The sequence below is a fragment of the Alternaria postmessia genome, assembly GCF_024291825.1.
Source record: "Alternaria postmessia strain BMP 2775 chromosome Unknown scaffold_17, whole genome shotgun sequence".
In the NCBI taxonomy this organism is placed as follows: domain Eukaryota; kingdom Fungi; phylum Ascomycota; class Dothideomycetes; order Pleosporales; family Pleosporaceae; genus Alternaria; species Alternaria postmessia.
The window spans coordinates 365,705-387,376 of record NW_026260090.1 but is presented as its reverse complement, the minus strand read 5'-3'; the positions used below and the strand labels follow the sequence as shown (position 1 = coordinate 387,376).

At 51.7% G+C, this 21,672-nt stretch overlaps 9 protein-coding genes across 9 annotated transcripts; 5 read left to right on the top strand and 4 right to left on the bottom strand.

The window, feature by feature from the left end:
* Nucleotides 1-516: 516 nt before the first annotated feature.
* Nucleotides 517-1,260, bottom strand: J4E82_003917 (uncharacterized protein; the record flags this gene model as incomplete). The annotated part of the gene is made up of 1 exon (XM_051730200.1): nucleotides 517-1,260. One exon carries the CDS (start codon nucleotides 1,258-1,260, stop codon nucleotides 517-519), a length of 744 nt encoding a protein of 247 aa, XP_051590168.1.
* A 962-nt stretch (nucleotides 1,261-2,222) lies between these two features.
* Nucleotides 2,223-3,665, bottom strand: J4E82_003916 (uncharacterized protein; the record flags this gene model as incomplete). The annotated part of the gene is made up of 3 exons (XM_051730199.1): nucleotides 2,223-2,390; nucleotides 2,450-3,221; nucleotides 3,292-3,665. 3 exons carry the CDS (start codon nucleotides 3,663-3,665, stop codon nucleotides 2,223-2,225), a joined length of 1,314 nt encoding a protein of 437 aa, XP_051590167.1.
* Nucleotides 3,666-4,282: 617 nt separating this feature from the next.
* J4E82_003915 (uncharacterized protein) lies at nucleotides 4,283-7,484 on the bottom strand (the record flags this gene model as incomplete). The annotated part of the gene is made up of 7 exons (XM_051730198.1): nucleotides 4,283-4,513; nucleotides 4,565-5,122; nucleotides 5,175-5,285; nucleotides 5,361-6,578; nucleotides 6,631-6,939; nucleotides 6,997-7,226; nucleotides 7,280-7,484. 7 exons carry the CDS (start codon nucleotides 7,482-7,484, stop codon nucleotides 4,283-4,285), a joined length of 2,862 nt encoding a protein of 953 aa, XP_051590166.1.
* Nucleotides 7,485-8,469: 985 nt separating this feature from the next.
* Nucleotides 8,470-11,418, bottom strand: J4E82_003914 (uncharacterized protein; the record flags this gene model as incomplete). The annotated part of the gene is made up of 3 exons (XM_051730197.1): nucleotides 8,470-8,976; nucleotides 9,029-11,037; nucleotides 11,298-11,418. The coding sequence occupies 3 exons, from the start codon at nucleotides 11,416-11,418 to the stop codon at nucleotides 8,470-8,472; spliced, it is 2,637 nt and encodes an 878-aa protein (XP_051590165.1).
* Nucleotides 11,419-12,223: 805 nt separating this feature from the next.
* J4E82_003913 (uncharacterized protein) lies at nucleotides 12,224-12,939 on the top strand (the record flags this gene model as incomplete). Its single annotated transcript, XM_051730196.1, has 4 exons — nucleotides 12,224-12,335; nucleotides 12,386-12,558; nucleotides 12,609-12,824; nucleotides 12,883-12,939. The coding sequence occupies 4 exons, from the start codon at nucleotides 12,224-12,226 to the stop codon at nucleotides 12,937-12,939; spliced, it is 558 nt and encodes a 185-aa protein (XP_051590164.1).
* Nucleotides 12,940-13,252: 313 nt separating this feature from the next.
* On the top strand, nucleotides 13,253-13,725 carry J4E82_003912 (uncharacterized protein; the record flags this gene model as incomplete). The annotated part of the gene is made up of 3 exons (XM_051730195.1): nucleotides 13,253-13,353; nucleotides 13,409-13,567; nucleotides 13,620-13,725. The coding sequence occupies 3 exons, from the start codon at nucleotides 13,253-13,255 to the stop codon at nucleotides 13,723-13,725; spliced, it is 366 nt and encodes a 121-aa protein (XP_051590163.1).
* Nucleotides 13,726-15,194: 1,469 nt separating this feature from the next.
* Nucleotides 15,195-15,949, top strand: J4E82_003911 (uncharacterized protein; the record flags this gene model as incomplete). Its single annotated transcript, XM_051730194.1, has 2 exons — nucleotides 15,195-15,271; nucleotides 15,409-15,949. 2 exons carry the CDS (start codon nucleotides 15,195-15,197, stop codon nucleotides 15,947-15,949), a joined length of 618 nt encoding a protein of 205 aa, XP_051590162.1.
* A 499-nt stretch (nucleotides 15,950-16,448) lies between these two features.
* J4E82_003910 (uncharacterized protein) lies at nucleotides 16,449-17,602 on the top strand (the record flags this gene model as incomplete). The annotated part of the gene is made up of 2 exons (XM_051730193.1): nucleotides 16,449-16,542; nucleotides 16,596-17,602. The coding sequence occupies 2 exons, from the start codon at nucleotides 16,449-16,451 to the stop codon at nucleotides 17,600-17,602; spliced, it is 1,101 nt and encodes a 366-aa protein (XP_051590161.1).
* Nucleotides 17,603-18,654: 1,052 nt separating this feature from the next.
* Nucleotides 18,655-21,168, top strand: J4E82_003909 (uncharacterized protein; the record flags this gene model as incomplete). The annotated part of the gene is made up of 6 exons (XM_051730192.1): nucleotides 18,655-19,209; nucleotides 19,261-19,300; nucleotides 19,353-19,446; nucleotides 19,542-19,848; nucleotides 20,116-20,180; nucleotides 21,138-21,168. 6 exons carry the CDS (start codon nucleotides 18,655-18,657, stop codon nucleotides 21,166-21,168), a joined length of 1,092 nt encoding a protein of 363 aa, XP_051590160.1.
* Nucleotides 21,169-21,672: the final 504 nt, after the last annotated feature.

Genomic DNA, 21,672 nt, shown 5'->3' with positions numbered 1-21,672 from the left:
TCTTTCAGTATATATATATATTGTCAGTACATAGAGATGATATCTATTTGCGCTCGGCTGATGGCCTAGAGTGTGTTTTTCGCGTTCAAAAACTAGTTTTATCATTTGCATGCATCGTGATGCAGGTGCGCAGTCTATTGATGGATGCCTAAGGTGCTGTTGCAGAGTTAGCATTCACATTCAAGCTCGTTACGATCATAAATGTGAGAAAGCTTAGTAGAAGATGGTTTTGACATTGTCATTCTATATAGACGATACTCGTGCTTCTGCCACGTGGGTATATGTACCGCATCATGCTCCATATACAAAAGAATCAACGCCGTGCTATGCCCCGCCCTGAATCATTTTCTTAGCCTCGCTCCGTACAGTGAAAGAAAAGTCTCGCTCCTTGTAGTAATTTCCGGGTGCTAGCCAGAGAGTGTCTGCGCATACTTGAAAGACCCGCTCTCTGCCATGCATATGTCCATGTCCCTGCTCCCTGGATTCCCGTTGCTAGGTGTCTGATGCCGCAAACATCTAGTTGTACGCTTCAGCTGGCAAAGACTCTCGACTTTGTGCGAAGAGAGCGCCTGCTTGCTCGATGTTCCACTGGCCAGCCTCCAGACATTGAATGGCGTAGTCGCGCTTGAGGTTGGTTTCGCGCTGAACATAGAGGATCATCTCTTCTTTCCTTTGCTGCTCCGGGTCGATAGTCGTTGGTATAGGTGTTGGTGTGGTGGATGGTGGTATTTGCTGTGCGTTTGCTGCATTGTTGTTTGCCACTGCTGCGTCAGGACGAACCTGATTGCCATTCAAAATTTTGAGTTTAGGAAACCAAGAGATGATCTCATCCTCCCAGTTGGGTGTTGGGAACGGGTCGACAATGAGGTGTTCGACGTTCCTGAAGCGGCCTTTCCAAGGCTTTAGCGCGTCCAGCGTCGCAAAAGCGTTGTTGCTGAGATCAAGGTTCTGGATGTGGCGGAAATGATTGCAGAGTTGGTAAACAGCGTGTGTATTTTGGAGGTTATTGCCGGCGAGTGTGACGCTGTGGATTGCTTGCTCTTTTGCTTCTAGCGTCTCAAGAATGGCATCGCAAACGATCATGAGGGCAGGGAAGAACTTCTTCTGTGCACCTTCTGAGGCAAACATGCCAGATTGGAGGATCTCTTGATCTCCAGCAATAGTCGAGAGGTTTAGTAATTTGTTGGCTGCATCGTAACGTCGTCCGAGGAAGCCTTCCATAAGCGCGTAGGATGGATTCGATTTCAGCTTTGCAAGCATGTCTTTGTCGACTAACGGTTCTCGTGAACGGTTTTCATGCTGGAAATTGTTTGGACCGCCCCTGAATCCTCCTCTTCCTCGTCCCCTTCCTCTGCCTCGTCCACGTGAGGAGTCACCATCAAGCATCATCTGATCGTCATCGTGGTTTTGTGGTGTGAAAGAAACGCTCCAGTTCCCGCGTCCTCGACCCCGACCCCGCCCCCGTCCGCCTCTTGGTTGATCGTTCATTCTTAATCGGAGTACGTTGGTTGTGCTGTTGTAGAAGTGTAAGTGAGCAAGGCCGAGAAGCTGAAACCGTCTATAAAGATCGAGGGTCCGTGCGCCGCCAAGCCACGTTTTCTCGCCCTCTGGCAATCGTCATTGGTCTGACGTCGAAGGTTCCGTGGATCGTGACTGCGGTTTACTGTTGTCGTGTCTTTACCTACACCTATTATTTTGCGCAGATAAACTCTGCCTGATCATTGGTTGCTTGACTCTGGATCCACACAACAGCGGCCTCACACTTTCGCCCTTCGTAGCGTAGCTAGGCAGCAAGGCAACTAGGCAGCCACTGTGATGACAGCCTGAAGAAACTCACCCTGACCAGCACTAGACTCGCTACATACCACACTCCATAGTTCTTAAAACAAAGGCATCTAGGTACCGTTAACCAGAAGGTGATAGCAGAAGTAACATGATAGAAGGCAGGACGACTGGTTCATAGTATGACTGAAGGCAATGTTCGCGTAAATAGGCGTTTCTTGTCAGATATTCGACCTAGATAATACAAGGTTTGTTCGGGGAGAATTTCCATCCTTCTACACCTCTCCATACCCACGCCGCCCACGTCACTCTACCAGATACGTAAAGATGAGTCAAGTCTTTCCAGAGATAGCCTGCGACGCCCAAAACTCCGAACACGAACGCGCGTAAATGCAACAATGAGAGGGTCCATAGAAAGACCTTGAGGGGAAAATAGCCATCTACTGTGAATGGATTTTCTTAATCCTGTTCACACCCTCATACAGTGCCCGGTCCACGGCTGCAGCGACGGTGAGAGTACCACCAATTACGGCGCAGAGACCGACGAGGAAGCCAGAGAAAGTCTTCTCGCGGACTTCGCGGTTTATGACCTTCATTGGTGAAATGTCCTGTGGCAGATATTAGTGATCGGATTCAGGGGTCAAGGGAAGGGAACCGCAAAACTCACATAAGAGAAGAAAACGCCGGGAATACCTCCCCTGGCGTGGATTCTTTCCTTGTGACCCTCCTTCTCATCAGTACCACCCTGGAGACTCCTATGATGACTAGTAACAGAGTACTGGTGCGTCTCAATACTGCCCTTATATGTAGCATCAATCGTGGCGCCGAGCAGCTCATCTTGTTTACCGGGACGACTAATCTCCTTCTCCCAGCCGAGAGGCAGGTAAGCGGTCGACACGACCTTGATGAAGTACATGTAGTTGTATGCCTTCTCGTCGGTGTGCTGCTCGGTGTCATCGAGAGGATTGATGTGGTGGTTCGACCATCCACCGGCGGCTGAGCCTTGGTGTTTCCTCTGCATGTCTTGGACGACCACATCGCTGAGCTGAGGGCCAAAGCGAAGCTGGTGGACCCGATGGGTAAAGGTGTGCGCGTACTCATCCTTGAAGTAGTTCTCGAGATCGTGGACGTGCAGGTTGCCGTTGGAGAAGGACTTTCCAGGAGCAATGTGGAAGTTTCCGACGACCTTGTTGACACGGATACTGCCCTCAAGACGACATCCTTCCTGGCGTTGTTGATCGAGATGTTCGGCGTAGTGCTCTCTCTCGCATTGTTCGACTCCCTCTCCACGGCCAAAGGACCATGAGATTGAGGCATAAGCATCGCGGACTTCGTCGCAGGTGTTGCAACAGCCAGGTTTGATTGCGTTGGTGGGGGAAGGGGCGCCGTAACATTCGCCGCAGTAGTCGGGGGCCAGATGTGACGCTTCGTCAGCGTGCCTGAAGTCACTATCAGCACTCTGTTGCTTCTTGGACATGCTCCTCTATCCAAAGCACTCTATAGACTTACAGATCCAAAGCCTTGATGTCGATAACTTTGCTACCCTCCTTCTCAGGACTTAGTCGAACCTTGTTGATACCGTGCGTGACGCCCATTTGCAACTCGCCAGATACATCCATGACATCGAGAGTGAGTAGTTCGCATGGCACTCTTGGAAACGTTACGTTCAGGGCGATCTCCATGCGTTCGCCTCTGCCCTTATCGACCACCAATTCTGGCCGTACCGTTACTCTCCTGTAATCGGCCCACTCGCCCCACGTTAACCAAAAGACAACCAACAAGCTGACTATGGTGACAACCCCACCGGATGTTGTGCGCACGCGCGCATCTTCGACCGTCTTGGTAAAGGCATCGAGCCTCGTGAATCGCGATTTCGCGGGCATGTTGACGGGCTACCACTGTAAAGTAGTTGAGATTGTGGGGTATTGCTACGACGAATTGTACGTTCTACCAGCGTGCTCTGCGATAGAAAGGGAGTCTCAAGGTAAGACGGCGGGGGTTGCAACCGAAAGTCGTTCGGGATATGGTAGGAGCTCGTGCCTGGAACGTGGAACCAAGTTCACGCGCACTGCAAACGCGATTGGCGTTGCTTCTGGGCAACGAAGAGAGTGAATGAATGAATGTTAGCACAATTCGTGCCAAAGCCGCACTATCATTGTACGAAGAAGGGAAATGGTGAGCAAGTTCAACGCGTGGACGCGGCAACGCTCCGGCTGAAACTAAAAGGACAGCTAACAGCATCTTGCGACCGAACACTAGCTCCGAGCGCTGCGCCGCGCTAGCGTGCTTCTGGTAGGTGCGCATTCCGAGCACGTGGGTGCATTGTGCCGCCAACACCAGGACCTGATTAGCACATATGGGAGAATGTTTTCAACATAACTGCACAGTGGCTCGAAATAATTTCATTAGGTCTTGGAAGCGGTGACCAGAGTGCTCTATCATAACGCTGTTCGAGGGCGATCCGATCGGCGCTCTGCAACCACAGAAGCATATAAATAGCCTATGAAGCGAGAACGTTCCTGAGCATGCTGTTGAAACCCTCGCTGAGCTTGTACAGCTCCACGATCGCCGGCTTTTTGGGTTCGCCAGCCTTTCTCCTAAGCTTCTCAGCAGCGCGCGCTCGGCTCTTGCGCTCGGCTTCGATTGGATCTGCTACATCTGTGTCGTCCATGTCTTCTGAGTCGGTCGAGTCGCTACCATCATCATCGAGTTCAAGGTCTTGAAGATCCATCTGTATCCACATCAGTACATGAATACAATGTTGTCAGAGCAAGAAACGTACCGCATTGAGTCCAAAGTCACTCGACTTGAAGCCAGCAATACCGCCCATAAGCGGGTCAGGATCGTCACCACCACTCGCCATCTTCTGTCTGGTCTTGTCTGAATGCCACTTCTTCCGCGCCATTTGCCACTTGATGAGACTGTTGATCTCGCGAATCGCCTTGTTCTTGTCGATCAAGTTTGAATCCATACCACCCTGGAAGAGTGCATTCATGTCGAGCTTACCGCCACTTCCAGGCCCATGGCGTAGGAAATCCAATATACCCTCTAACCAGCCCATGAGCTGGTCAAAAAGACCATTGTCGTGTTTGTGGACCTCGTGAACGAACTTGTAGAAGTTACCCTCGTGACGAGCGCACAGATCGATAAAAGCTTGCACGGTTTGATTGGGGTCTGCAGAAACTTCTTGCCGTTGGCAAGCTTCAATTGTCTTAATGGTGTCATCGGCGAACATGGCAAAATCAGTAATACTGTTGTATACGTTCGCGGACTTGTAGACACGGACAAGCGGCTCGTAGAAAATGGTGAATAGATCTCGGAAGAGTTGGAGAGTCGTGGGCTAGAGAAACGTCAGTCATTCGTTCCAGATATCGCTCTCCTTTCCAGCTTACCTCTTCGATGATTTGTAACATCATCAACTTATCTCTTTGTCTTAGGCAGAGCTTCAAGTACTGTTTCAGGTGCGCGAAGAGCTCAGCGCCTGATCGCATCTCCTTTTCGACCTGGCCGGTCGCGTTAGTTGCTGTACTGACATTGCTGCGGCTGCTAGCTGTTCTACTGAGGCGGCGCGATCTCACATTTTCGACCGCGTTGTTCCATGCAACGTAGGCATTGAAAACCTTCTCCACCTGTTGCGAAGATAACTCTGGTTGGAAAAACTCGGAACGTAGTATAGTCACCACCACATCGACGTTATCGCGCGCAGCTTCCTGTCGTATCGCTTCCTTAACGCCCTCGTCTGCTTGTACGTATGCTTTGATCTTGTCGCAAAGCACGTCATCCTTGATCCTGGTAGAACCGAGTGTATCGATTGTCTTCTGCACAGAGTTGACACCATCATTGATGGCCATACCAAATATACGTTGAAGTAATGATCGAGCACCGAACGGTTGGGCAAGGAACAGATCCAGGACTCCACTCATGACTGCGGCAGGGTTGGCTATCCTAATGACGTTCTTGAGGACACCGTATGGAACGAGAGAGTGTATGCGCTTCGCTTGAGCAAATAGCTCGGGGGAGTTGTCTTCCGCTAGGAACAAATGGTAGATGGTAGCAGCCACTTCTATCCGTAACCACTCTGCGAACTTTTGGTACTCTGGCTTGAGCTCTGCGATCGTGTTCTTGACCCTGATCTCCTGGAACAGGTGGGAGAGTCCATTGGCTTCTACAATCTCTCTCCTGAACTTCTCCATGTGGATATCAAGCTCCGCTGCTCGCTTGCGCGCAACTTCGTAGAACTGCCTTTGCTCTTCTATGCGCTTCTTGTCCATCTCTTCTCGCCTTTGAATGTCTTCCATCTCCTCCTCGTTGACCTCTATGGGATCGCGTGTCAGAAATTCGGCCATGGCACTCGATTGGGCAATGCGCTCATTGTGTAGAAACGATCGGAGGAAGGCACGTAGAGAAACACGTTGCTCTTCCCTGTATAGTTTCCGAGGGGCCTTGTACGCCGAGTAGTCCGTCGAAGCCCTTGGCGAGCGTCTTCCTAGCGATGTTTGTGAGGCGTTTTTCTTGTGTCCACTACCAAAGATATAGCTGCGCAGACCACCACCGCCACTATTCTCAGGTTCAGGAGGAGGTGGCCCTTGGGTAGATCCCGACGAGATAGAGCTTACATCATCGTCATCAACACTTGATTGTAGAAGCCCATCTTTTGCGTTCTTTCGAGGTAACGGGGCGAGTACTTTGCCGGGAAGTTCGAGACGTATGCGCTTGTGTAATTGGACGAAGTCTGCGTATCGACGGCCAATATAGAAATCTTTGTCTCCATCGTGCTTTACTCGTATGAGGTACTCCTGCAAATGCAACGTTAGACTCTGTCCGTTTTCAACTTGCATCTCTACTTGCCGCATGTGTGTGGTACCGGAGATGTCTCTTCACGGAGGTTGTCCTGACACCTGAGACATTGACGTCCCAACCGTTGATAGAGTGGCCGCTCGGCGTGTTCATGGTAAGTCCCTTCTCGTCCGCTTGTCTATCTACGATTTCCATTTCGGCGAAGCGTATTCTTTCTTCGTAACCTGACGCGGTAGGGATACCAGATACCATCATTAGCTCGACCAATTTCTCGGCTTTGAGCGCCAACTTTCTTCTTTTGGTCTCTTCCAGCCGATCTTCCGAGGATGAGATGTCTTTGCTCGCAAAGGACTCCAGAAACTAGAACAGCACCCTTGTCAGTTGCATCTCTACCTAGTATGACCTCATACAACGTACAACTTGGAGTTTGTCCTGCCAGAACTCCTTCTCCTTGGCCTTGTCCAGGAAGGGGAAGTTGCGAACATGGTTTACGAATATGTAGCGGAGGAGGGGCAGTTCTGAGTCTTCTGGCGCAACTTCGCCGGCATCTGAGCGAAAGGGCGCGCCAAAACGTCGCAGCGCTGTAGGAGAGGAGAGTTCGGCGATTTCGTACTTGGTTTGCTGGGAGATGAGTTCGCGCTTGAGATCTGCGCATCTATCAGTATGGCCAAGGGCCCAGGGATGATGATGTATTGCTTACAGTGCTCTTGTTTGCCCGTTAATATAGACCCTTCCGGCGGCACGGACACGGTAGAGAACTTGGAAAAGGTCGTGTCATTGCGCGTGGGCACCGCAGGCCGCGCCGGCTCGCCAAAGTTCTGTACTGAGGGCTGGGGATTCATCGTGGTGGGCTCGGTAGCACCGTTGAGCTGAATGGCGGGCGGGGCGTCGAGGTTGGCGGGCATACTTGAATTAATAGCAACGTAAGAACACGGGCTAGGGAGCCGCGAGCCGAAAGAAGGAAGATAGGGTGTAGAATTAGAAGGAAAAGCGAAAAGCAGCCTTTAGGGTCCCTGCAGATGAGCGTCGACGCGTGTTGTATGACGCCGGAATAGCACCTCGTACTGCCTGTGGCTGCGCCTGAGGCTGGTGCCCTGCGGAGATGCGGGCACGACAGCAAGGACAAGAGATACGATGGGGCTGCACCGCCCGTTCCTCTGCTCAAAGTGGATCACCTCAATGCTTGTCGGCACTGAAGCAGAGTCGGGCGCGTAAAGGATTGTGGCTGAGTGACGCAACCCGATGCCTTAGCCCATGACGCAGAGGCCCACGAGGCCGAACGCAGGAAGGAACGGCATCGCATCTCTTGGCCGTGTTCGCGCTTTGTCTCCCATCTCGTTTCCTTAATACGCGCGCCGTATGCTGTGAACGTATACGAGACAACCAAGTTGGACAGACAGATCACCCCTCCTCGGGACGGCGCGTAAGATTCGGATATAATTTGAATCGGACCGCTTCGGCTCGCTTCAACTCACAAACATCGCATCGCAGCATCATGCATCGCTTACAGACGTCCACTTGGCGCACTGTCACTAATACCTAGCAAGGAAACCTGACGTCGAACACGTTCTGGCCACGGGCCAAGATGGCCGATTTACTGACTAGTCACAATCTCACATTAGAAGAACATGCTCGACCCTGTGGTTTTGAACTGCAATTTGGTTAAGTTCTATATCTGCCTAGTTGTACAAGATACAGGCCCATGGGTAAATGTCTCTTCATGCCAATCAATGGCAAGAGTTATCCTGGGACGCCGACCTACTCCATTCCCAAATTGCTGCCGAGGTATTCTGTGGCATTTCGGCAACAAGAGAAATCAAGTTATCCACCCTAACGCCAATCCACTGAACATCTTACACTACAGCCACCCATGCTTTGCAAGTTTGAGACTCAGTAGTTGAGCTCTCCGCTGCCACCCCCACCAACCGCGTCCAAATCCTCGTAGCTCTTGATGGACCGACCTTGCACAGATTGTACAGGGCCAGGTCCGCCCTCACCGTATCGCTGAGGACCCTGACGGCTACCACGGGGCGGGGGTGTCAGCCGGCCACCGTTGACAGCAGGACGAGGACGACCATCACGAGGTTGGCGATCGTAGGGTCCAGTACGGCTGTTGAAGCGGTGGCCGCCCCGTCGCATGGGGCCGGCGCGGTCGTCGTGGGCAGCATTGGGGTCCCAGGTGCCGCCCATAGCAGGATTAAACATGGCGCCTAGGTGCACCCCATTCTGCATGCCATTGTTTGCCATTGCCATGTTCATGTTGGCCAGGTTGAACCCCCGCGGCGTTCCAGTAGCCTGGACATGGTTGCCCATTGGGAAGTGACCATTACTATTGGCATCACTACGCGATGGAGCAATATGAGCAGGGTCGACAACATAGCTGTTAACCAGTCGTAGCTGTATCAGGTTAGTAAGGAAGATTTTCCTAATGTTTCACGTCAATACTCACATCCTTACGCAATTTTTCGAGCCACTCAGGATGACGCTTCTCAACGTGCTTTTGCCAGAAATGCTGGCCCTTGAACAGCTTTGTGCACTCCGGGACCTTACAGCGCCACTTGGATTCGTCCTCTTGTTTGACATAGCGGGAGAGTTCGTCCTCGATGGCCTCCTCCAGAGGTTTGCCACCGAGCTTGCGGATGTCAACATTCTCTGGCTCAAGCAGCTGCAACAGCTTCTCTTCATAGGTTTTAACCCAGTTGAAAGCGCGCTGGAGTTGTTGTTGGTTCTTCGTGCTCAGCCGCATAGGCTTCCGCTCTTGCACTGGGCTACCACCCTCACCATTCTCAGCATCACCAGAAGACTCTTGCTTCCTGTACGGAAATAGATCTCCGGTAGCTGTGGCTCTCGCAGTCGCCTTGGCAGCAGTTGTAAGGCTGGCGCGTGGTCGACGAAGATGACCTCCAGCGCACTTGCGAATCAACTCGTGAACTGAATCACTCTCAAAAACACAGAAGAAACAGAAGTTGTAGACTCGTCGCAGGTACTCGATGAGAAGATCAAGCTTCTTCTTCTTGGCCAGCAACTCTTCGTCATCCACTTCATCATCGAAGGCGCCCTCGTCGTCTTCCATGGTCTCATCCTCACCCTCTTCCAAGTCCTCGGGATCGCGCGCTTTCTGGGCAGGAACCGGGGCATTGGCTGGGGGCTGCAGCCAGCCTTTCGACCGCAGAGCTTCAACCCGCTGTTCAATCTTGCTGACACCATCGACGTTAGCAAAGTCTTCCTCGTGCTGCGCCTTGAGATCAGAGTCGAGCTTCCTAACAAGTCGTTCGGCAAGCTCGAGATCACGCTCAATCCTCTCAGGCGCAGAGAAGAGGTCCCACAATGCCTTTTTGCGCGGCGCAGCAGGCGGCTCATGGATACCAACGTGGCAGGTGAAGTTGCCCCGTTGATCATCAATGACTGTTTTCCCGTTGAGAGCTTCGAGAGCCTTGTGAGCGGTTGTATGGGGACCCTGCGTATCTTCAGATTTGTCCTCGACAGTACCGTCTTCAGCCTCCTCGTCACGTCCGTCACCACGGTCGTCAATGACCATTGGCTGCTCATCGCTTGGGTTGAGAATGACCCAACCAATGCGGTGGCATTTTTTAAGTGGATTGGGGTCACTCATGCTCAGCCACTTGAAGCCGCCAGGGCCTTCTCCCAGGTGTTCCTTACAGAACTCTTCGACCTTCTCGCGATTGACGGTAGGCGCGATTGTTTTGATGAGTAGCGTAGGCTGGAACGCGGTCTCATCGCGGATCTCGCCGCCTTTGCAAGGCAACAAATCACCTACGCCCAAGACCTCGTTGGCAGCCGTTGCTTCGCCCTCCTCTTTCTCAACGATTCCGCCGGCACCGTTCGACTCATTCTTGTAGATGCCTTCCAACGTGAATTCATCAAAGTAGCCCTCATCTATCTGTCGCTCCCACTCCTCGTAGATGCCATGGCGATATTGACGAAGCTTCTCTTTGAAAGCCAGATCATAGTCTGGGTCATAACGTTCCTTGAACCACTCTTCGTTCTTATGCTTGTCCACAAACGTCTTCGCCATCTGTACCTGCAGTTTCTCCTTGTACTCGTCATATGCGGCTTGAATCTGCTCGCGCTCTTTGCCACGTTCCTCTCGGGCTTCACGTTCCCCTTTGAGACCAGGCTTGCGTCCGCCGTTCTTCGCGCGCTCCTTCTCCTCCTTCATGAGCTGCTCGACACGCCACCATTCTGCAAAGTAGTTGAATCCGACCTGATATTCGAGGTGCATGGGGTTTGGAACGGGGTTGGTGGTGAAGGTCGGCGCAAAGTTGTCCTGGCCAGGTACGTATCGATCGATGCCTGCTTGCACAGGTGGAGGTGAAGAGCGTCGTCGGTTGCCGTCCCGTCGCGGTCCATCGTAATCGCGCGCGCGATCAGGCTGGTATCGGTCGATGTTCTGGGGTGAGCGCGATCGTCGCCTGCCTGCCCTACGGTCTCCAGAGCCTTTATCACGCATGTTAGCTTAGTTCAATCATACCACGATCTCGATCCAAGTCGATGTTTGAGGCTGCTGTCCAACAGGCGTAGCATTCAACCGTGTCTGCAGATCGGCCGGAAGAGTGCTTTCCTCGTTGCTAAAGCACGCGCAGTCACTCCGCGCTAGCAGTGCTTGGCAGAACCGGCCGGGAGCAAACACGCGGCGTTATTTCGCGTGACGGTGAAGAGGAAAATCGCCCTCAGTCCAAAGAAGAGACCTAGCTTACCTGGTGAACGGCGTCGGTACGAATCGGCAGGCGGCCTAGAGTCCTCACGCGTAGCACTGTAATCCGTCAGCGTCGCACTTTGCGCATCTCCTTCTGCATAGACATACGTATATGAGTCCATCGCCACGGATTAAAAGCCCCGGAAAGGATTTTGAAGTCACAAGTGTGTGTCGCGAGATCCAGACGGGCAGTCGTGTTCAGGTGTTTCGGAAGGAGTGTGATGAGGCGAGCCTCAGCACTATACGCGTGGTGTTCGCTCGTTCTGACGCGCAATCTCGCCTGGAGTATGCGCTGGGTGGTGGTGGATGCTCGAGAGGCAATCGGAGCGGGTAGCTGTTTGCCATGATGGCTCGGTCAGAGAGAGGACAAGTAAGGGACAAGATGACGGAGAAGGAACGTGATTAGTAACGAGGAGGAAGAAGTAGGTAAGAAGTGACAAGGAGCCGACACGCTCGACGCGATTGATCGCACCCAAGCGGCGGCGCAAGAAGAGAAGGTCAGAGAGGCAGCTGGAGGGAGGCTGGGCGCAGGGCCACGGGGACAAAGCTGTCGGAGCTATGGAGATAGCTGTACAAGAGGAAGAAGGGGTATTACGAACAATGGGCAGCAAAAGGACGAGAAGGTGCACTCACGATGTGCTAAAGTGACTCCCGGGCGGAAAGATGCCTGTGGAGATGGAGATGGCAGAAAGAAGGGTGAGGTTGATCGCGGAGGGCTGGCACGGCTGAGACGGGGCTAGTGCCGGCTGCTCGGAAAGTGGGTCGACGCGTGCGCTCGTGAACTGTCCAGGTCCCACGCCTGATTGGTGTGCCGAAAAACGGGATGCGGAGTACAGGTACAAGACATATTCCATACACTACCTAAGTACCTGTCGCAGGCAACTTTTACCTAGCAGCTGCGTACAAGCATCGTTACCCATCGCCACCATGACGAGCTACATCCCCTCCCTAACCCTCCCCAACTTCGCCTTTGAGAACCCGGCAGTAGCTATCCTACTGCCAGTTCTGTGTGGAACAGCCACAGGATTTGCCATCAGTCGTAGGTCATACGTGTTCTTGTGTCTGTATGGAAACATAACATCGATGCAGCGAGCGTGTCTCAGACAGCATACCGAACGCTGAAGCAGCCTCCACTACACCCACCCGGTTACGTCTTCGGACCAGTATGGACAGCCCTCTATGCCACCATGGGCTACACAGCCTACCGCGCATACACCATTGGTGCCAATTCCGCTAACCCTAACACTGTCGCCTTGGCTAAGGTATGATGATTCCTTGTCTTCCTGGTACTGCTCAAGCTAAGACAACCCAGCACGGAGCGACTCTCTACACTATCCAGCTTGCCTTGAACCTCATGTGGACTCCTCTCTACTTTGGCCTTGGTAAACCTATACCCGCTACAGTCGACATTCTCGCTCTAGGTGGAACTCTCGCCTACCTTATCAGCGTCTGGGGACAGGTTGATCCTACTTGCGGGTGGCTGCTCGCTCCATATCTGGGCTGGGTTAGCTTTGCGACGTATCTTTGCGTGAGTGTTATCCCCTTGTGACATATTTGAGCCGTCGGAAGCTGACATTTGTGGATAGGCCGGGTCAGGCTACCTCAACAACTGGGACTTCAGGGCCATCACTAAGAAAGAGTAGAGAGAATGCTGCAGCGAGTGAATACCAAAATGTGTGCATCTCAAATCTACTTGACTGGTAAGACAGACAACTCTTTATGGGAGATGAGCACGCGGATATATCGCCGTGTCGTTATAAAATGGATATTATAATTTGCCGAGGCTGCATTGTTTCATCACAACGCTAACAGAGCATGTTTATCTTCATGGTATCTGGCACGGACCCTCCAGCGTCTCCTCTGTTCTCTCATGATCACTCTCATCGTTCATCTTGTCCATTCATTGAAACGATCTCTCGTCGTTGCTTTCGTATCATCTCCCTCTCCCCTAACACAATGGAACGTCTTTTGAGGCTGGCGCAACGGTTGTCGACCACAACTACTGGTACGGAGAAGCGCGCCGTACACATATGCAAAACAATTTCGAACGATACCATGTAGGTAATTTCCATTGAACGGACTGCTTTCCAGATCACACTCACTCAGTTCCAGTAACATAGAGGCCTCGCCTTTCTTCCAACTGCCTGCTTCTGTTCGAAAGCGGATATACGGATACGTTCTTGGTGGATTGCAGATCCGGGTCTGTGATACGAAGAACTGCAAGAGATTGCATAGATGTCGTTCCAAGAAGCGGAAACTCAATTGCCCTGCGTACTTCCACCTTCCTAGACGTCGTCTTACACTACTCGCGACCTGTCGTCAGATACATTTGGAAACTATGCTCTTGCCATTTTCTCTCAACGAGTTCGATGGAGACCATTGGGACATTCATCTCGCTGTCTACTATCACCTTACCGATGCTCAGGTGAGCGCTATCACGAATATACGCATTTATCTCGGGAAACTGGATGTACAATACAAGCATAGCTTGAAGAACGAATGTGCAATTACTAAGCTTGGCAGTGATTTGACCTCCACCCTACAAGCCTTAGGTCGACTTCGTGGACTTCGCCAGCTTACTATTGAGTGGACTGGTTGTCATAGTGGGGTGCAGGACTGGCTTACAACGAAGCAGGTGGTATTGGAAATGGCGAAGAAGGAGCTCGAGTGCGTGAAGCGCACTCCTGATATCAAAGTAATCATAGTGGGCTGCTAGTGCTACAACGAGTCTTGAATTGGTGGCTGGAGCCTTGACAGACGAGGCGGCGGATCTGAAGTTTCAGGACAGCCAGCATACAAGCAAACAGGGCATGACGGCAATGACACTGATAGTCTCGCGGCGCTCGCCGGATAGTGGGTTACATTTTCACCAGCATGAGCTTTCAGCTAAGCTCGATAGTACTCTTCAGAACTAGACATAATGCAGTATCTTGCAACTCCCTGCGGAACTTCGCAAGGCCGTCTACGAGTACACGTCTGCGGAAGAGGACCTTGGAATCCATTCGCCAAATATGGATCCCCACTACAGACTCTAGAACTGGTCATATGCGTCATCCAGGCCGCGTACATTACCCGAGACAGTACCTATAACTACTCCTCACTTTCCGTCAAATTCACGCCGAAACCAAACTACTCCTCTTCATCTCAAATTCTTCCAGGGGCAGCCGATTAGATTTGAGCATATAATTCATGGAGGAGAGATCAAGATTCATTTGCTGTTGAACAGCAGTTGGATTTTACTTCGAATTACATGTCGTTACTTTGGTGCAGCTACAAAGCCAGCAAAGAGGCGGTTAGTTCGTATCGTGACGACATAAATTACCTGCAAAATGGATGACGCTCTTCTACTCTCTTACAGACATCGAATGCGAAAGCTTCATGCCCTATCATTATGGTTTTCCCTTTTCCGGCCAGCATCCAACAGGACTGTACGCGTCAAAGTACATAGACAATCACTTCCACCACGATCATGGATACTGCTAGTATTGAGAACAACTACATACACGTGAAACTCTCCAAGAAGAAGGGACTCTATTCTCATATCTGCGGAAGATATATGTTACCAGACAGACATGTCCACGGCTTCTGGTCAGACTCATCATGCCCAGTGAACAGCGTATTTGGGGGCTTCATTCCGGGAGCGTGCGGTCGATACATTTGATTGCAGTACGCGAAAACATTAAACAATTATTATGCACTTTTGATTCTGTGTAGTCTTTCCGCAGGAAACGTCACTGATCTCTCCACTTACCGTGGCTAGCACCTTCCACACCGTCCTTCTTGTTTACCGCCCCACTTTCCTCGCACATGTTCATCAGCGATTACGCAATCTTTTTCCTGAGCTTCTTACTAGTATCACTCTGAACTGCTTGTATCCAAGTACGCCTCTACACTCGCTATGTACTCGCCAACTGTTCCAGAACGTGTACAATACTACGACCGTAGCATCATGCTTATGGATCGCCTCGCAGCAATGTGAGTACAGAATTGGCCTGCCCTGAACGTATACACTATCACTTTGTTGGACCTTACTAGGAGAATTACTACGCATACCTCTAGGGTACATCTTGGTGTAGTACATTCTCATGTACTACCCGCTAACTAGAATATAGCTCACAGCGGAACCATCGAAGGTGCCCCCTCCTCCGTCTACCAGCAGAGCTTCGCAATAAAATATACGAATACGTTTTCCTCTCCCACCCTGTCCGCCCCTTCCGCGAGCATAGGGAGTGGCCCCATTGGGCATACCCTAGGTCGCAGTTGAACCTACTTGAGACGTGTCGTCAAATCTACTTTGAAGCCAAGCTCTTCCCATTCGCCCTCAATGTCTTCGTCGGCTACGCAGAGCAAGTCATCGAGTTGTTGCTTACAACATTCACGGCTTCTCAGACCAACACCATATCTACTGTGCGACTATATGTTGACGCCTTCGGAGTCTATAGAGACGGTAAACTCCCAGAGATCGGACTCAATGCCTGGTTTATCGAAGAACTGGGGGATATGTGTCAGCTCGTTAGCCTAAGCGAGGTGACACTGATCTGGTTTGGCAGTGACATTGAAGTTGTCAGAGAGCATTTGGAGATGGCTGTGTTGTCGATTTTCAAGGAAGCCGGTCGAGCAGACATTAAGATTTCGGTGCGGTACTTTGACTGAGGTATTAAGATTGGAAGATTGAGAAGGGGAAACTCAAGTGTTATGGTAAAGCCGTGATATCTACGTGCATCTGTTATGATATGAGTCAGTTGCATTTATAGAATAATTACCAGCAATCGTGAACACTATATCTGGATCTCACCATGTTACCATCAGAAATCGAGTCCTTTACCGTTCAATTTCGATGCTTCTAGTCACATGTCCAAATAAATGACCACGCTTGATTCAGAGCCCGTGTCCAGGTGGCTAAGACTGAAATATACCTTGTCTTGCGCAGATAGTGCAAGCGCTCTCGGACGCCACGTGACGTAGACCCTGCCAAGAAATTGATGTCGCCTCGCGACTTGTGATTCTTTGTTGCCCCACGCTCTGCTTTAGTAAAACCTCGTCTGCTGTACGCTGATAACTACCCAACGACAATCTCAAGTGACGCTGCAGTGATACTATTGCGCATTACTAACAACCCCAAATCATAGATTTCTCGATCAACTAGTGCAAAATGGTGTCGCGCGACCCACCTCCGTACACGCAAGACCAAATCGCCGCGATGACCTCACCGGAGGAGAAGATACGCGCCATGGCAGAGCTCAAGAGTAGGTATAGGAAGAAGTACTGGCTCAGGAAGATAATGACAATTGGGTGCTAGGCTACATTGTGCGCATGAAGAAAGAGAACGAGCTCAGGTCGAATGGCTACTCTGGCTCTGGTTACCGCAACACCTCCGGCACCTTCAACCACCATGAATCCCCTCATTATCCACGTGGCAGCTATCGCGGCGCTTATCATGGGGGCAGAGGTAGAGGACATACACCATACCATCCCTACTCGCGTCCCTACACCACACCTCACTTTGCGCATAGCTCCGTCGCTGTCAAGGGTACTGGCAATGCTATCCAGTCCCTCAAGGTAAAAGAAGAGGAGGATCTGCCGCAGACAACGACTGATGGCACCGTCTCCTCGTCAAGCGATCACCAGCAGCCCGAGTCACGGAGACTTTGCGCCATATTCACATCCACAGGTATTTCGACGAAACGACAATTTCGGGATCTTTCCTTACCCTTTTGCGCTTCTAACATATGGACAGGTCAATGTTCCCGCCCAGCATGCTACCTTGTTCATGACCCAGACAAACAAGCCGTCTGCAAGCCTTGGTTTTATAAGGATAGTTGTGCTAAAGGAGACTACTGCTCATTGCCTCATGACGCGTCGTCGCACAACGCGCCAACATGTCTTCATTTCCAAGCAGGCCGATGCACCAAGGAAGACTGCCGCTTTGCCCACATTCGTGTCAACCCTACGGCACTGAACTGCGTAGCTTTTGGACGTATGGGCTACTGCGAGAAGGGAGACACCTGCGCCGAGCTGCATGCGCATGAGTGTCCCGATTTCGCTAACACAGGAGACTGTTACTACGGTGAGAGCTGTCGCCTTTCGCACATTCGTCGCGCCACTCGCATGAGGAAAGCCACTCGTGGATCTTCCCCAGCCCACTCTCCTTCGTCAAACTCTCCCGGTACTTCGGACACTCCGGATGAGGGCATGGATACCGCTCAGGACGCTCCAGAGTGGACGATGCCGAAGAATGCAAACCCTCAGACGCCCCAGCAGTTTACCCAACAGGCAGACTTTGTTGCCTTTGAGACAGACGAGTAAGCACGGCCTATCGCTGAACTGGTGATGCCCGGACATGTATGTGCCCCCCTGCTCAGATTCCATGACGGTCCTCCCTAATTCGAGTTTTCCAAAGTTTTGATCCTGCGAGTTTCCGATCTGGTAGGTCCTTGTCATGATTGTTTCTGGCTCATCTTGACTCTTGAAGGTTCGGAGCTTTTCCTGGCGTTTAGGGTTCTTTCGATGATACCCCCTCTCACGATTTCTTGCCTCTTTTGTCTTTTCATCGTTTCTATTCGGGCGCAAGCTCTCATTGATGCCACACGCATATCTTGTGTCCAAAAGCGACGCTTGACGACGCTCGGTGGATTTTTTGCGGAGCTCCCTGAGGTTGTTGTTGGTTTGCTGATGGATATAGTCGTCCTCACAGGACATGTATTTGAAAAGAGAACAGAAAAAAGCATGTAAAGAAAAAGAATGAATGATCTAGACTGAACGAGCTTCTTCTGCCTGTTGTGACCATGCCATGAGGTTGTACATTAGAGACATTTGATAGTCATGTCCATTTGCACTAACGGACGTTCAAACATGGGCGCATCAGTAGCGTCAGGTACCATTATTTCCTGGGGATCAGACACGCCCTAGTGCTGACGCACTCACAGAAGGTCCGGATGGCTTTTAATGTCGTGTGCATTCTGAAAGTAGTCCTGATATAGTTTTACCTCATACATCAATCTCGTACCGGAGCAAAGTTGTACAGTGCTGATTGCTGCGCTTGATGGCAGCGTTGCGTCTGACATATGCGGCGCGCTGTGGAGGCTGAGGGGGCTGCGGCTACTGCTTGGCCCTCGTCCTACAGAGAATCGAGGCGTTCAATTCGACAGCCCGCGCCGGCAGGACCATGAGCGCTTCCACGTTTGCGATGAGTCTACGGAGATATAAGAATACCCTCAGAATTGAATAGCACAGACGGCACGACGCTCGCTCTCTATTGTGTGAGGCTACCCTTGAATATTGTTAGGTCTCCAGCCGCGTACCCCTTGCCTTCGCTGGCAGCGCGAAACTCGACGCGACAGCTCATTTTGCGCAACACCATGGCGCTCAAAGACTTGCTGAAAAAGAAGGATAAGATCAGGGACGAGGGCGCTACTCCCATGTCGCCTACTGGCCCTACCCTGTCTCCTGATGTCCCAGAGTTCCAATTCTTCCGCACCACGACTTCGACGCAAGAAACCATCGAGCCGCCTAGCTTCCCCGGCGATCCCACGCGCGATTCTCCCCTATTGTCGCCCACTTCGAGAGGCAAGTTTGGCAGGTTCAGAAGCCGTAGCAACGCTTCGTCCCAGGGATCGGCGACTGGGCAGCATGATAACAAATTGGCGGAGCGGTTACACTTTGGGCGGAGCAGGTCGAGTAGCTCGATAAACGTACCGGAAAATCTACCAGAAGTAGGAGGCGACGGTGTCGCACGAACAGAAGAAGAAGAGGCCAAATGGGAGACGAGGGCCACGGTGCTGGTCACCGAGGGTTTGCAGCACGGATCTAGTCAGCCCAATACACCAAGCTACGAGCCTACAAGTCCAATGTCACACGGACGACCGACGAGCGCTAGGAGTCGCAGTGGAACTGTCGGTGCACCTGCGGACGAGGTATGCATAACTTCGGAGAGAAGGGCAAATATTGGTCTAAGCTTTGCATAGGAGAACATCCAGGAGGCTATCCGCCTGCACGAGAAAGGAAGTGAGTAGTCACACATGGAGGACTGCCATGATGAAGCTAACAAGATGACTAGATCTTGAGGCTTCCACCGCGCTTTTTGGTAGACTGGCAGAGCCAACCGGCGCAAACAATGCTCTAGCCCAAGTTCTATATGGTCTCGCGTTACGGTAGGTTCAGCGCCATTGCTCGCAGCTTGATATGATCAGAACATACCCAAATATTGCCCTGATATCTGCCCAAGGCATCACTGACTAGAACATAGCCATGGCTGGGGGTGTGTGCCTCACCAGGAACAAGCTGTCCAATACCTATCCATGGCAGCGGCGAACAGTGCTGAGGTCGAGAAGTTGGCCCTTGGGGCCGGCATGAAGAAAGGCGGCGCAGCCAAGGGCGAGCTTGTGCTGGCCATGTATGAGCTCGCAAACTGCTTCCGCAACGGCTGGGGCATCAAGAAAGATCCCGCAGCTGCGAAGCAATACTACGAGACGGCTGCCAACTTGGGTGACACAGATGCAATGAATGAGGTAGCCTGGTGCTATACCGAAGGTTTTGGTACGAAGAAGGATAAGGTAAGCAAGCCATGTCGTCCTCTGCTACCGCCCAACCACCGTTGTCCTGCTGTGTACGACTGCGTCACCGGTCAATGTCGACTCGCCTAGATGTTCATGCGATAGCGACGCGAACGGTCAGCTTGGGGGTCTTGTACAGCCTCGACCTCAGCCATCACGCGTAACATCCACTGAGACACTACTTCCCCTCGTTATCCCGCCTCACTGTTTGGGCAGCACTGAGAGTGTTCGGCTGATGCGGCAGGTATGCTAACTACGCCTTGCCAGTTCAAAGCAGCTCAGTTCCTGCGCCTCGCGGAGTCCAAAGGGAACAAGACGTTAGGCAATACTTGGTAAGTACCATACAGTATTTCCTTCATTGCCTTCTACTATCGACACAAAGAGCGAGAATATACCGGACCGAGGACCACCTTCATGCCGTGTGGATGGAGCACATGGTGGTCACCACGAGCTGCCATCACGTTGACCCGCGCCATCCCGTTCCAGCCGGTGTTGCATCCTCAATCAATTCTCAACACCAAGCCACCATAGCAACCAGACATGATCCAACAATCTAACGCACGGCGCTGCCGTCCGAATCGGTCAACCAGTTTCAACGCGCATCTGCCAAGCATAATCGATTGGCCGTCGACGCACCGTTTTGACTGTCTTCCTTGCTTAGTCGATGCGGACGCCTAGACGGCCCTCGCCCTCACCCGCAGCAGGACCTGTCACACTTACTGCCAGTTCCCCGCTACGCACACATGATGGCATTCGCAAAGAAAAACTTGACCAGTAGCACATTACCCGTTTGGCACAAGCCTCGCTCTCCCATTCCAGTAGTGGGTAGTAGCATGCCTCCAGACCCGTTGTGTTGGGTGAATAGTACATACAAGCTTGTCTACGGGGATACACGTGGCGTGTCGTCGGTGGCCTCGGTTGCGGACCAAAGAGTAAGCGGGATGGTAGCCAATGACGACAGAGTTGCGCATCGTTGTTGTGTGTGTGTGGAGACACAGTCAGATGGTGCATGTTCAGATGGTCTGAGCAAAGCTGGAGATTGAGTTGCATTGATGGCGCGACAATGGTGTATGCTGAAGAGAGACGGGAATTTTTCGTATGACGGCTATCGCGACAATGACGGCAGCCTCGGGACGACTCCCATCATCATTATCATCACCATCACGATCTGGATCTTAGACCGCAGTAGTTTCGGCATCCCGTCGCTTTTGGTCTGGACTGCCTGGATACCGACGATATTTTCATTGATTGGCGGGATGAGCAACGTGCTGACTTGTGTCTCTCTATAGGATCTGGAAGGACAAGTACAATCCCAAATAAGACGCGATCCGCAACCCGCTTTCGGACAACCCCTTCCGTCCCGGTCCGACTTTAGTATAACAAACTTTACCCTGGGAGTCATGAGGATGGTCGTGTGAGAAGAAAGAACCGAAGCGTGGTCCCTTTCCCGCGCGGGGAAGTATTGTTTTTTCTTCGGAACGTATGTTTTGCATAACGTTATTTCCAATAATTCACACCGCTTTTCTGACCTATCATTTGTTTCGCTGTTCTTGGATTTTCCCGTATTTTCCTTCCCCATAATTATTGCCTGGCTCGCGCTATCGTGTTGCTGAGGGTGAGGGAGTATTGACTTTAGTGGCGTAGCTGAGAGACCGTCATCTGGATCTGGGAAACTAAGGTCTTAATGATCCATACAAGGACATGGTCTCTCTCAACACGATAGGCTATGTTTCCGCTTTCAGAACGTGGGGAGCATGTGGTGTGGCACAGCAACGGGCTTGTGTCGTAGTACAGCAACCCGTCTTTTTGGGAAGGTTGTCAGAT